The sequence below is a fragment of the Pristiophorus japonicus genome, chromosome 5 (assembly GCF_044704955.1).
Source record: "Pristiophorus japonicus isolate sPriJap1 chromosome 5, sPriJap1.hap1, whole genome shotgun sequence".
Taxonomy (NCBI): Eukaryota; Metazoa; Chordata; class Chondrichthyes; family Pristiophoridae; genus Pristiophorus; species Pristiophorus japonicus.
In genome coordinates, this window is record NC_091981.1 from 296,090,640 (window position 1) to 296,105,733 (window position 15,094).

The 15,094-nt window shown below is 47.0% G+C and overlaps 1 protein-coding gene across 2 annotated transcripts in view; it reads right to left on the reverse strand.

Annotated features, from left to right (window-relative positions):
* Nucleotides 1-15,094, reverse strand: part of bop1 (BOP1 ribosomal biogenesis factor) — a 179,306-nt gene that overhangs the window by 30,995 nt on the left and 133,217 nt on the right. For both annotated transcript variants that reach the window (XM_070881893.1, XM_070881892.1), the window contains 2 exons: nucleotides 4,980-5,134; nucleotides 4,225-4,342 (listed from right to left, as the gene is read on the reverse strand). In XM_070881893.1, coding sequence (XP_070737994.1) covers nucleotides 4,225-4,342; nucleotides 4,980-5,134 — 273 coding nt within the window. The remainder of the gene's footprint in view (nucleotides 1-4,224; nucleotides 4,343-4,979; nucleotides 5,135-15,094) is intronic.

Sequence of the window (15,094 nt, forward strand, 5' to 3'; positions counted from 1 at the left end):
ATAAAGGGATGGGGAATGGAGGGACGGGGGGGCGGGGGAAACGGGGACACAATAATCCATTGCCAGCACTGACATCCTTAACTCCAATAAGCACTGGGAAAAAAATTCCTTTAAAAGGTCACCTGCCTCAAGACATTTAGTCCGTCCCCAAGGACCAATGGTGAGACGGATTTCACCATCCCCAGGCCAACCCGTGAGTGTTGTTGAAAGAGCAGACCGCATTCATTGGGATGAAGTATGTTCAGAGGAATTCAGTGTAAATTCTTCGAGTGGAAATTTTGAACTTCAGCCCAAGTTAGGAAATCAGTAAAAAAAATTCTCTGAGTAACCCTTTTGAGTTCAGAACTTCCTCGGTGGGTCTCAAATACCGATGTGCTCATCGCCCCAGAGGCACGCACAGTGTCTGCAACCAGGCATCACACCAGGCCACTCTAACCGGCTACAATGGTTCTGCCACAGAATCTTACAGCACAGAAGGAGGCCACTTGGCCCATCGTGCCTGTGCCGGCTCTTTGAAAGAGCGCTCTAATCAGTCCCACTCCCCTTGCTCTTTCCCCACAGGCCTGTAAATTTTTCCTCATCAAGTATATATCCAATTCCTTTTGAAATTTAGTATTGAATCTCCTGCCACGATCCATTCATACAGTACGTTCCAGATCGTAACAACTCGCTGCGTAAAAAAAATTCTCCTCATCTCTTCCCGAATTCTTTTGCCAATTAACTTAAATCAGTGTCACATAGAAAATAGGTGCAGGAGTAGGCCATTCGGCCCTTCGAGCCTGCACCGCCATTCAATAAGATCATGGCTGATCATTCCCTCAGTAGCCCTTTCCTGCTTTCTCTCCATACCCCTTGATCCCCTTAGCCGTAAGGGCCATATCTAACTCCCTCTTGAATATATCCAATGAGCTGGCATCAACAACTCTCTGCGGCAGGGAATTCCACAGGTGAACAACTCTGTGTGAAGAAGTTTCTACTCATCTCAGTCCTAAATGGCCTAGCCCTTATCCTAAGACTATGTCCCTTGGTTCTGAACTTCCCCAACATCGGGAACATTCTTCTAACCTGGCCAGTCCCATCAGAATCTTATATGTTTCTATGAGATCCCCTCTCATCCTTCTAAACTCCCAAATAAAAGCCCAGTTGATCCAGTCTCTCCTCATATGACAGTCCGGCCATCCCTGGAATCAGTCTGGTGAACATTCGCTGCACTCCCTCAATAGCAAGAACCTTCTTCCTCAGATTAGGAGACCAAAACTGAACACAATATTCCAGGTGAGGCCTCACTAAGGCTCTATACAACTGCAGTAAGAACTCCCTGCTCCTATACTCAAGTCCCCTAGCTATGAAGGCCAACATACCATTTTCCTTCTTCACCGCCTGCTGTATCTGCATGCCCACTTTCAGTGATTGATGTACCATGACACCCAGGTCTCGTTGCACCTCCCCTTTTCCTAATCTGCCGCCATTCAGATAATATTCTGCCTTTGTGTTTTTGCCCCCAAAATTTATCCACATTATACTGCATCTGCCATGCATTTGCCCACTCACCTAACCTGTCCAAGTCACCCTGCAGCCTCTTAGCGTCCTCCTCACAGCTCACACTGCCACCCAGTTTAGTGTCATCCGCAAACTTGGAGATAGTACACTCTATTACTTCATCTAAATCGTTAATGTATATTGTAAATAGCTGGGGTCCCAGCACTGAGCCCTGCGGCACCCCACTAGTCACTGCCTGCCATACTGAAAAGGACCCGTTTATCCCGATTCTCTGCCTCAAATTTAAAATTCTCATCCTAGCTTTCGACTCCCTCCATGGCCTCACTCCTCCCCATCTCTGTAACCTCCTCCCGCCCTACAACCCTCAACCTCCCCACAAACTCTCCACTCCTCGTGGGGGACTCTGGCTCATGTGCATCCCTCCCGTTCCCTTCGCCGCACTGATGGCCATGCCTCCAGCCGTCGAGGCCCCCGCGCCATCCCTCCCTAAATCTTTTTGTTGCTCCGCCTCTCTCTCCTTTATTTCAAACCCGCCTCAGAGCAAGTGATTGGTCACCCCTCCGTCGCCCCCTTTATCGCAGTGTTTGACACCGCCTCCGTGAGGCACCTTGTCCACATTAAAGGTGCCATTGGACATACAAGTTGTGGTTGCTGGATTGTGGGGGAAAAAAAACAACGAATGCCCACCCCTAGTTGATAGCAACGCCCACATCAATAAAACATGCACTGGTTTGCAGGGCTACGGGGAAAAAAAATCAGGGAAGCGGGACTAATTGGATAGCTCTTTCAAAGAGCCGGCATAGGCACGATGGGACGAATGGCCTGCTGCACTGTAGGATTCTATGAAGAGAGGCATCTACATATCAGGGGACACCAGTTAAACATGAGGTGTTGGAGGTGGGGGAGGGAGGAAGGAGGAGGAGGAGGGAGCTACAGGAGCAGAAGGCGGTGGGGGCTAGAACGCACAAGTCAGCAGCGAAAGGGATAGAGGAAAGTCAGGAAGACTTTTGATCCAGAGGATCAGAGATGTGGAATAGGTCATTGCAAAAGAGTATTGCAGTACTGTTTAAAAAAAAAAAAGCAGGCATGCTCCTGTTCCCAAAGTTCCCAACTAGCGCTAATCAACGGCACCACATATTCAGGACACTGTGCCTCAATACTTTCCCAGCTCACCAACAGCCCCTAGTGACAGACATCGTTACTGCAGCAGAATAGAACGAGCTCCACTGCACCTTATTCACCCAAAGTGTCAGACACGAGTTGAGAAAATTCTGATCACTTGCAGTGACTTTGCGGCCATGGAATGCATGACCAGAATTACTGATTGAAGCAGAGGCCATATCTGCATTTAAGAATAGGTTACATATATGGTTGAAGGAAAGGAGAATAAAAGGTTATGGGAACATGGGATTAGGGAATTACTGCTCATGTGTACGACACACTCCTTCTGCCTTGTCAATCTATGCCAGTTATTCATTTGTTAGATCAAATTACATCAATCCTGAGAATGGGAAACCTTTCAGCTCTATAACGGCCAGCTTTGGGAACCCTACCTTAGGGAAGAGATGCATTAAGAGGATACCAGTAATGTGAGGCCTTAGTTATGAGGAGAAACTAAAGAGACTCTGGGGCCCTTTTCACTGGAACATTAAGAGATCTGATAGAGGTATTCAAAATTGGAGAGAGGTTCTGATACGGTAAACTGGGCAAAACTATATGCACTGGTCAGGAGGTCGGTGGCTAGAGGGAATAAATTTAAGATCACCAACAAAAAGAATGGAGGGAGCAGTTCAATTCTTTAATGCAGAGGGATTGTTAGGATATGGAGTGCCCATCACAAACGGTGCTGGAACAGAACACACAATAGCTTTTAAGAGAGTACTGCATGGGGAAAGGGATTAAATAGATATTTCTTTCAGTAAGCCAACACATGCACGATGGGCCGATTGACCTCCATCTACGCTGTAAAATTCCATCATCCCATGCACCTAGTACAATAACCTGTAGCTTTATATACTGCCTCATCAAATATCCCCTGGACATGAATGCCATGGGGTTAGATACAGAGTAAAGCTCCCTCTACACTGTCCCATCAAACACTCCCAGGGCAGGTACAGCACAGGGTTAGATACAGAGTAAGGCTCCCTCTACACTGTCCCATCAGACACTCCCAGGGCAGGTACAGGGGGTTAGATACAGAGTAAAGCTCCCTCTACACTGTCCCATCAAACACTCCCAGGGCAGGTACAGCACAGGGTTAGATACAGAGTAAAGCTCCCTCTACACTGTCCCATCAAACACTCCCAGGGCAGGTACAGCACGGGTTAGATACAGAGTAAAGCTCCCTCTACACTGTCCCATCAAACACTCCCAGGGCAGGTACAGCACGGGGTTAGATACAGAGTAAAGCTCCCTCTACACTGTCCCATCAAACACTCCCAGGGCAGGTACAGCACGGGTTAGATACAGAGTAAAGCTCCCTTTACACTGTCCAAGCACAGAGGAGCATTGCTTGTTGCGTCTCTCTGTAGGAGACCTGGAGCCGCTGTGCAAGAACACACAAGACTTGCACCAATTCCTCGCCAGCACGGCTTTGTGCCCCATTCTGCGCCCTGACTGCTGTGCAGGGATCGGAATATTCACAGTGCTGGCTTCATTTAAAACTTCAACCAGGAAGATTGTGTTTACACTGAGGATGACTGAGTGAAAAGCAGATATTCCCACCTCATGTGGATCAAATTTGGTGTCCCCATACTGCCCCCTCTGAATCCTGTGGACGAGGTCTATCTGTTCGTCAGTTAGTCGAATGTCGGTGCCGGTCATCTTATCGGGAACTGTACGCCTGTGAGACAGTGGTGTTGGGAAAAGATTAGGCAATGATACCTGGTTAAACAACAGAGCTCTTACACTCCCTTCACTGCACCCTCGTCAAGCAGGAAATCGCCTGCCTGGCCTCTGCCAATCGGGGTCCATAGCCAACCAATAAGAGGTGTACTTACAGGTCACCAATAGGAGATGTGCCATTGGCCACCAATAGGAGGTGTATTGTTGCTAACCAATAGGAGTGGCCCAAGCACTGAATTACTCTCATTGAATGGTGGAACAGGCTCGAGGGGCTGAATGGCCTATTCCTATCCCCTCCCCCAAAGCACATTTGAGATTAGGAACTGTTCACCTGGGGCGTGTCGGGCTTCAATTCACGACTCGCCGCGCGCCCTGCTGGCACAGTCAACCACCAATAGAGGGACTCAGCCCAAGTCCTTCGGCTCACTCCACGCGGTGAAAGGACAGGGTGTACACACTGGACAAACCCCGGATAATTAGCGTCAATACCTACAATTCAGAGCCGAGGGCCAATGCCCTCTGTGTCTAATTTAATTGGGATGCTGGCATCAACTACCCAAACCGTTGGGGCCAGTATAGTCAAAAATTAAAGCCCTCTCCATCCCGCCACAGCACACACCCCTCGTTCTCCGTACCAATAATCAGGATTTTCCATCTTATCCAGAAATTCATCCAGCTCATCTTTATTTCGGATTGGTTTGTAGATTTTCTTTCCGTCCAGATCATATCCTATGTGTGGATAGTCTTTGTACCATTCCATAGGGATATTGCCCACAGTATTCCGGATATCCTGTTAAAAAAAAATTGGGAAAAGAAAAAGACATTTAATTTCTTCCAAGTAACTATGCCTCACTGACTGATGAGCTTAACTAAAAACCAAAAGCCCTTTCCATTATCCACTTGCACAGCACGGCTGGTCTACAACAGAAGCTGGAGTGTTTAATTAACAAAATGGATGCTGTACTGCTCCGGGTCCTGGATGCGAGACTCTCACAAATTGTGATTGACCGCTTGAATCATAGAATGATGCAACACAGGAGACGACCTTTCGGCCCATCGTGCTCCAATTAGTCCCACTCCCCTGCTCTTTCCCATAGCCCTGCAAAGTACTCATCCAATTGCCATTTGAAAGTTACTATTGAATCTGCTTTTACCATCCTTTCAAGCAAAGCACTGCAGATCAACTCAGGGCGGAATGTTTCCCCTCAGCTCGCCTCTGGTTCTCTTGCCAATTATCTGAAATCTGTGTCCTCTGGTTCTTGACCCTCCTGCCACTGAAACAGTTTCTCCTTATTTACTCGATTAAAATTCTTCAAGATTTTGAACACTATCAAAACTTCCTTTAACCTCTACTCCAAGGAGAACAACCCCAGTGTCTCCACGTAACTGAAGTCGCTCAGCCCCGGTACCATTCTAGTAAATCTCCCTGCATTCTCTTCATTTACATTTATTCGATCAGGGATTGTGGGCGTCACTGCCAAGGCCGGCATTTATTACCCATTCTGAACTACCCTCGAGAAGGAGGTGGTGAGTCGCCTTCTTGAACCGCTGCGGTCCGTGTGGTGAAGATACAGGTACTCCCCACAGTGCTGACTTTGTTGTAGCAGTTTGATACAACTAAGTGGCTTGCTAAAGTGTGGCGCCCAGAATTGGCCACAATACTCTAGCTGGGGCTTAACCAGTGTTTTAAAGGTTCAGCATAACTTCCTTACTCTTGTACTCTGCGCCTCTCTTAATTATGCCAAAGATCCCGTATGCCTTTTTAACAGTCTTCTAAACTTGTCCTGGCACCTTCAAAGACTTGTGTACGTACCCACAGGCTCTCTCTGCTCCTGCGTTAAAATCGTACCCTTTAGTTTATGTTGCCTCTCCTCATTCTTCCAACCAAAATGTATCACTTCGCACTTCTCGGCTTTAAATTTCATCTGCCACGTGTCCGCCCATTTCCCCAGCCTGTCTCTGTCCTCCTGAAGTCAGTCACTAGTCTCCTCACTACATTTCCAAGTTTCAAGTCATCTGCAGCAAACTTTAAAATGATGTCAGGTACACCCAACTTCAGGTTATTAATACTTACAAAAAGAGCTTCTAATACCGACCCCGAGGGACTACCACTGCACACTTCCCTGCAGTCTCGACGAACAATTGTAAACCACTACACTTTGCTTTGTCCCTGAGCAATATCAGATCCACGCAACCACTGCCCCTTTAATCCCATGGGCTTCAATTTTGCGAAAAAGTTTATTGTGTGGTAAAAATAGCACGTTTTTACCACATCATTACTCTAGGAGTGAGGCAGCCTGGCAAGGATTTCCCAACATGTAATCAAAAATAGCTTAAGCCTTCACAATTACTCTCAGGAAGTCCTTCATTGTTTATCACCTGGACTACCAGTACTCAAAAGTTATTAAATACCAGCATCATGTCAATAAAGAAAATAGATTTTTAAAGCTGAGTTTTTCTGCTCAGTTTTTCTGCTCAGTTTTCCTCAGTCTTTTTTTCTCAGTTTTTCTCATTTTTTTCTCATGATTTTTCTTCTTTTTCAGTTTTTGTTAGTGAATGCAGTGAACACACACATGACGCACAGTTCATTAAAGTGCAGTTGAAATCAGCTATAAATGCTCTCTCAATTGCTCCCAAACAAAACCTAGTTCAGCAAACTGTCATCGTATACTTGCCATTTGTTGGTTTATTTTTTTTGCTGAATGGTGAAAATGCCAATAAAGTGCAAGTAACTACAGACACAAGACACACCGAGTAAAAATCAGAGATTGATCCGTCAAACTTAAAAAAAAAATCAGCATCCAGGAATGAAAAGGCAGATTCTCGACTTAATTTTAGTAAACGGGAAATTGGCCCCTGGAGTGCGCAAGCTCGCAATACTTGGGCCTGCACGTGCCTGATGTACCAATGTCGAAAGCTCTCCCTCACAGCCACCCTCAGTTCACTGCAGGCACTCACACAGTAAGCCCGACACTGATGCCAGCTGAATATATGCCAAACACAAGGGCACTCAGGGCTTGTGGCACAGGCTGGCAGCAGCAATAGCTACCTCACTTTAAATGTTGTGGTGGGCCAATAACAGAGCTGAGGTTTGAAGGGAGTCATCTAGCCAGACTCACGCCAAAATATCTCAACACGATTGTTCGAAGGCGCTCCTTTTCCTGTTTTCCCAAATGGGAGTGGTAAATGAGGCTATAATCGGCAAACAGTCCCTTCTCTTCCCTCAGTTTTGTTGTGCATGTATAATATAAGTATACACCCTGTACACTCAATGTACAGTTACATAACACTACTGGATGTACCTTCACATTGTATATACTATGCTTGTACCACCAGAGGGTGCAACTGGTGGAGAACTGGGGTCACCTGTACACTACAGGTAACCAGGTATAAAAGGGAGCTCACCATGCTGGACCCTCGCTCAGGAGCTGTAATAAATGGACTAAGGTCACCAAGTTCAAGTACAATACCTTGCCTTGTGGAGTCATTACTAGAGTCCTTACCGACACAGTAAGTTTAATGTTCCCTTCACTTACAGCACTTGTATCGAGTCTATGACACTGGCCTATGCTCGTGCTCCAGGATATACAGAAAGAACTCCCGTTTCATGATCTCAGGTCATCCCAAAGCGCTTTACAGTCCAAGTATTTTTGAAGTGCAGCTACTGTTGAAATGAAGAAAACACGGCAGCCAATTTTGCACACAGCAAGCTCCCACAAACAGCAATGAGATAATTGACCAGAAAATCTATGAGTGAGTTTGACTGAGCGATACATATTGGCCCAGGTCACCAGGGAGAACTACCCTGCTCTTCTTCAAAATAGTGCCGTGGATCCACCCGAGGGGGCAGACCGGGCCTCACTTTAACATCTCACCCAAAAGACGGCACTTCAACAGTGCAGCACTCCCTAGATTTTGTGCTCAATTCTCTGGATTGGGACTTAAACCTACAACCTTCTGACTCAGATTAGGAGACCAAAATTGAACACAATATTCCAGGTGAGGCCTCACCAAGGCCCTGTACAACTGCAGTAAGACCTCCCTGCTCCTATACTCAAATCCCCTAGCTATGAAGGCCAACATACCATTTGCCTTCTTCACCGCCTGCTGTACCTGCATGCCAACTTTCAATGGCTGATGTACCATGACACCCAGGTCTCGTTGCACCTCCCCTTTTCCTAATCTGTCACCATTCAGATAATATTCAGTCTTCCTGTTTTTGCCCCCAAAGTGGATAACCTCACATTTATCCACATTATACTGCATCTGCCATGCATTTGCCCACTCACCCTGTCCAAGTCACCCTGCAGCCTCTTAGCATCCTCCTCACAGCTCACACCGCCACCCAGCTTAGTGTCATCTGCAAACTTGGAGATATTACATTCAATTCCTTTATTTAAATCATTGATGTATATTGTAAATAGCTGGAGTCCCAGCACTGAACTCCGCGGCACCCCACTAGTCACTGCCTGCCATTCTGAAAAGGACCAGTTTTATTCCGACTCTCTGCTTCCTGTCTGCCAACCAGTTCTCTATCCATGTCAATACATTACCCCCAATACCATGTGCTTTAATTTTGCACACTAATCTCTTGTGTGGGACCTTGTCAAAAGCCTTTTGAAAGTCCAGATACACCACATCCACTGGTTTTCCCTTGTCCACTCTACTAGTTACATCCTCAATACATTCTAGAAGATTTGTCAAGCATGATTTCCCGTTCATAAATCCATGCTGACTCGGACCGATCCTGTCACTGTTTTCCAAATGCGCTGCTATTTCATCTTTAATAATTGATTCCAACATTTTCCCCAACACCGATGTCAGGCTAACCGGTCTATAATTCCCCGTTTTCTCTCTCCCTCCTTTTTAAAAAAAGTGTTACATTAGCTACCCTCCAGTCCATAGGAACTGATCCAGAGTCAATAGAATGTTGGAAAATTATCACCAATGCATCCATTATTTCTAGGGCCACTTCCTTAAGTACTCTGGGATGCAACCTATGAGGCCCTGGGGATTTATCAGCCCTCAATCCCATCAATTTCCCTAACACAATTTTCTGACGAATAAGGATTTCCTTCAGTTCCTCCTTTTCACTAGACCCTCGAACCCCTAGTATTTCTGGAAGGTTATTTGTGCCTTCCTTAGTGAAGACAGAGCCCAAGTATTTGTTCAATTGGTCTGCCATTTCTTTGTTCCCCATTATAAATTCTCCTGATTCTGACTGCAAGGGACCTATGTTGGTCTTCACTAATCTTTTTCTCTTCACTATAGAAGCTTTTCTCTATAGAAGCTTTTGCAGTCAGTTTTTATGTTCCTCTCGTACTCTATTTTCCCCATCCTAATTAGACCCTTTGTCCTCCTCTGCTGAATTCTAAATTTCTCCCAGTCCTCAGGTTTGCTGCTTTTTCTGGCCAATTTATATGCCTCTTCCTTGGATTTAACACTATCCCTAATTTCCCTTGTTCGCCACGGTTGAGCTACCTTCCCCGTTTTATTTTTACTCCAGACAGGGATGTACAATTGTTGAAGTTCATCCATGTAATCTATAAACGTCTGCCATTGCCTATCCACTGTCAACCCTTTAAGTATCATTTGCCAGTCTATCCTAGCCAATTCACGTCTCATTACCATCAAAGTTACCTTTCCTTAAGTTCAGGACCCTAGTCTCTGAATTAACACTGTCACTCTCCATCTTAATAAAGAATTTTACCATATTATGGTCACTCTTCTCCAGGAGGCCTCGCACAATAAGATTGCGAATTAGTCCTCTCTCACTACACAACACCCAGTCTAGGATGGCTCTCTAGTTGGTTCCTCGACATACTGGTCTAGAAAGCCATCCCTAAAACACTCCAGGAAATCATCCTCCACTGCATTGCTACCAGCTTGGTTAGCCCAATCTACATGTAGATTAAAGTCTCCCACGATAACTGCTGTACCTTTATTGAACGCATCCCTAATTTCTTGTTTGATGCCTCACTACTACTGTTTGGTGGTCTGTACACAACTCCCACTCGCGTTTTCTGCCCTTTGGTATTCCGTAGCTCTACCCATACAGATTCCACATCATCCAAGCTAATGTCCTTCCTTACTATTGTGTTAATTCCCTCTTTAACAAGCAACATTACCCCACCTCCTTTTCCTTTCTGTCTATCCTTCCTGAATGTTGAATACCCCTGGATGTTGAGTTCCCAGCCTTGGTCACCCTGGAGCCATGTCTCCGTAATCCCAATTATATCATAATCGTTAATAGCTGCCTGCGCAGTTAATTCGTCCACCTTATTACGAATACTCTTCACATTGAGGCACAGAGCCTTCAGGCTTGTCTTTTTAACACTCTTTGTCCCTTTAGCATTTTGCTGTAATGGGGCCCTTTTTGCCTTGGGTTTCTCTGCCCTCCACTTTTACTATTCTCCTTTCTATCTTTTGCTTCTGCCCCCATTTTATTTCCCTCTGTCTCCCTGCATCGATTCCCATCCCCCTGCCATATTAGTTTAACCCCTCCCCAACAGCACTAGCAAATACTCCGAGGCAAGAGTGCTACCCACTAAGCCAGGGCCTTCACGTTACAGGTGCACTGGGACTTTTCTCAAACTTTCCCCCTCCCCCAAAACATGGAAGCAGCTCATATCCTTTCTTCAACTCCCAATTCCGACAATGGGCTTGATTACGAGCCACATGCATCCAACCGCTCCCACTGATAATGAATAATAAAAAAAACAGATCATCATGATCTGTTTTCATCATCATAGGCAGTCCCTCAGAATTGAGGAAGACTTGCTTGCACTCTAAAAATGAGTTCTTAGGTGACTGAACAGCTGAATACGAGACCCACAGCCCCTGTCACAGGTGGGGCAGACAGTGTTTGAAGAAAAGGATGAGTGGGACAGGTTTGCCACACGCTCCTTCCACTGCCTGCGCTTGGTTTCTGCATGTTCTCGACGACGAGAGTCGAGGTGCTCAGCGCCCTCCCGGATGCTCTTCCTCCACTTAGGGCGGTCTTTGGCCAGGGATTCCCAGGTGTCGGTGGGGATGGTGCACTTTATCAGGGTTGTGTCAACAGCTTTGTGTGTCAGCCTATGTGTCAACAGCTTTATTCACAGCCACCATTTTGAATGGGTTAAGTTATCAAAAATGGCTGCCATCAGGCTGGGCACAACACGCCAGTTGATAAGTCCTTAAATAGTTCAGGGGGACAGCAGCTTTTTCCAGGTTACCATCAGGCCTCATTTGTAGCCGGGACTCGTCAACTGGCCCTAGGCTAGCGAGCAGGAGGACAACGACAAAATAAATAAAACAGCGACCAGCGACAGGTGTTGGAAAGTGCGGACTTGGCTCCGACAATCCCACGGCCAGCTCACTCAGCAAGGGCAAATGTTTGGGAAAGGTACAGAGATCCTGTGCCACTCAGATGCAGTGAGACTCATCAGCTTCAATAGAGAAGAAAATTGTGTGTGTGTGTGTGTGTGGTGAGGGGGCTTGGTTCGGAACACATTATAACTGTTCTATTTATTAAAGTTGAAATTAGGGAGCGTTGCACCCATACCCGGAGGAAGAAAATCTCGACTATTTCAGGAAGTGCAGTCACTCCGCCGTGGTGAGGAAAGAGTTAACAAGATCTCAAGAACTCCAGCAGGTTGTGGAGCGAGCCCGTTGGTCCCTGAAACACCGCCCTCACCCCATCACATTTCATTCACCCTTTCGATCGGCCCGAGTCATCCTGAAGCCAGGATCAAACAGTTGCAGAAATGCCGATGGTCTCACGTGCGGGAAATGCCGTGCGAGATTCTTCCTGCTCTGAAGCACGGAGTCACGAAGCTGGCAGCACGTGTGGGGCGGTGCGGCTGGGGGGCAGGGCCTCGGACACACAGCAAGGGGTTACCGCCTCCCAAAAAGGGGAGAAAGAAATCTCACCATGTCAAATCGGGGACACGCTGTACACATTACCACGCTGACTTTGTTCCTTCCACCACCCAGGAGTCTTCCGAGCGGAGACAACACAAGGCAACAAATCCCCAGACTGTGATCTGTGAACGGACATTAATGGATCGGTCATGGTCTTCAAACATCTCTTTTGTTAAAGAGGCAGGTGTGCGGGTGTGCGCGCACACAGACCCAGCTCAGTCTGTTTCACGCTGGTCAGGGCCATCAGCCCGTCTTCAATCAGCCCCCTCGGCTATAAAGACTCTGATTGAAACTGGTAAATAGCTACAGGAGCTTCACAGTCCAAAACTCGAACACTTCCAAATGACGCCCCTCACTGAAACCGCCCCATGACCCCCACGTCCCAACTTATCGTGGCAATCTTCTCCTACGCAAGTCATTGCTGTTTGTGGGAGCTTGCTGTGCACAAATTGGTTGCAGTATTTCCTACATCTCAACATTTCAAAAAGTAATTCATTAACTGTAAAGGGCATTAGGACATCCTGAGGTTGTGAAAGAAAGACGCATTTATATAGCGCCTTTCACAAACGTCCCAAAGCGCTTCACAGCCAAAGAAGCAGTTTATGGAGTGTAGTCACTGTTGTAAAGCAGGAAAAGCTCTCACAAAACAGTAATGTGATGATAACCAGATATAATCTGTTTTTCTGTTACGTTGATTGAGGGATAAATATTGGCCAAGACACCGGGGATAACTCCCCTGCTCTTCTTCGAAATAGTTCCGTGGGATCTTTTACGCCCAACCGAGAGAGCAGACGGCATCTCAGACAGTGCAGTGCTCCCTCAGTACGGCACTGGAGAGTCAGCCGAGATTTACGTGCTCAAGTCCCTGGCGTGGGACTTGAATCCACAACCTGCTGACTCAAAGATGAGGCTGCTGCCCACTGAACCACAGCTGACACGGTTCTGTAGTCAGCTGAATGAGCACGGGAAGCTGCCTTAAGGTCAGGGAAGAAAAAAAATTAACATGACCAGCACCGGTCACGCAGTTCAGAGCAGTGGCCACCAGTTCACCCATCCAAGTATCGGCACAAAGGCAGGGAAATAGTTTACACAAAACATAAACTACTGTATTAAAATGCCCCGGAAGTCTAACTAAAGGAGCAATCCAGCTTTGGCTTGGCTTGGGGAGTTCAGTGATAGGACACACTATCCCTTTAGACTGGTCAGGTGTGACAGTTCACCTGCTGACTAACTGTAACCGATCATCTCCTCACTAATTTGAAATTTCCTGCGAGGGGACTGAAACTTCAGAGAAAGATTACCAACCGTCTAAATCGGCAAATCTGCCGTGAAATGTAGCCCAGCAGCGCACATTTCTACTGCCCAAAAACTGAAAGACCATGGCAATAAAAGAGAGAGAGAGAGAGAGAGAGAGACACACACATACAGACAAACAGGAAAGAGAGACAGAGGGAGAGAAAGAGAGAGAGAGAGAGAGAGAGAGAGAAAGGAAGAGAGATATAGAAACACACATAGACAAACAGGAAAGAGAGACAGCGAGAGAGACAGACACTGGCTGCATTGTTCAGGGAACAGCTACTCTCTCCAGCACAGAGTCGGCCTCCGTTGTGAAACCCAGTCTGGTGTTATCACAAGGATTTCAGTACGAGGCCATTTGTGTGAACTGAATACCAATGCCAGCACAATTCCAGATTCCGCCCTACCAAACTTGGGCTGCGCCTTGAAAGAGCGTTTTGGCCTGTATCACCCTGGAGCTGAGCACAGGCAATCTCACTGGTGTCCTCCCAGCCGATCTCCCCAATGGTATGAAGCCCTGCATTCCCATCCTTGCTCAGCGTTGCTGGCTCTCCATGTCCCAGCAGCGTGACTCCACTTTCCTCACCCTCACTTCCAATCCCTCCTTCTCAGCCGGCTCCTCCAGCCGCACAGCTCCTCATTCCTCAAGGATGTTTCTTGCTCTTCCTCTGCTCCACCACTGGTGGCCACGATGAGCCATGACGTTCACTGCCGCCTGGAATCCCCTCCCTGAATCCCTCTGGTTTTGCCACCCCTCTCCTGGTCTTCAAAAGCCCCGACTTTGGCCTCCCTTTTGGACCAGGTGTTTTTTTCCATTATCCCATTCACTGTTTTCCATCACCCCATAAATCTCTCCGCACATGCTACCGGCGTGCGAGAAGCAGTGGTGGTCACGATTAAAGATTGGCCACTACTGGGAGCAGTTCAAGAAACATAGAAAATAGGTGCAGGAGTAGGCCATTCGGCCCTTCGAGCCTGCACTGCCATTCAATAAGATCATGGCCGTAAGGGCCATATCTAACTCCCTCTTGAATATATCCAATGAACTGGCCTCAACAACTCTCTGCGGTAGGGAATTCCACAGGTTAACAACTCTCGTTTCTCCTCATCTCAGTCCTAAATGGCCTACCCCTTATCCTAAGACTATGTCCCCTGGTTCTGGACTTCCCCAACATCGAGAACATTCTTCCCGCATTTAACCTGTCCAGTCCCATCAGAATCTTAGATGTTTCTATGAGATCCCCTCTCATCCTTCTAAATGCCAGTGAATAAAGGCCCAGTTGATCCAGTCTCTCCTCATATGACAGTCCAGCCATCCCTGGAATCAGTCTGGTGAACCTTCGCTGTACTCCCTCAATAGCCAGAATGTCCTTCATCAGACTAGGAGACCAAAACTGTACACAATATTTCAGGTGAGGCCTCACCAAGACCCTGTACAACTGCAGTAAGACCTCCCTGCTCCTATACTCAAATCCCCTAGCTATGAAAGCCAACATACCATTTGCCTTCTTCACCGCCTGCTGTACCTGCATGCCCACTTTCAGTGACT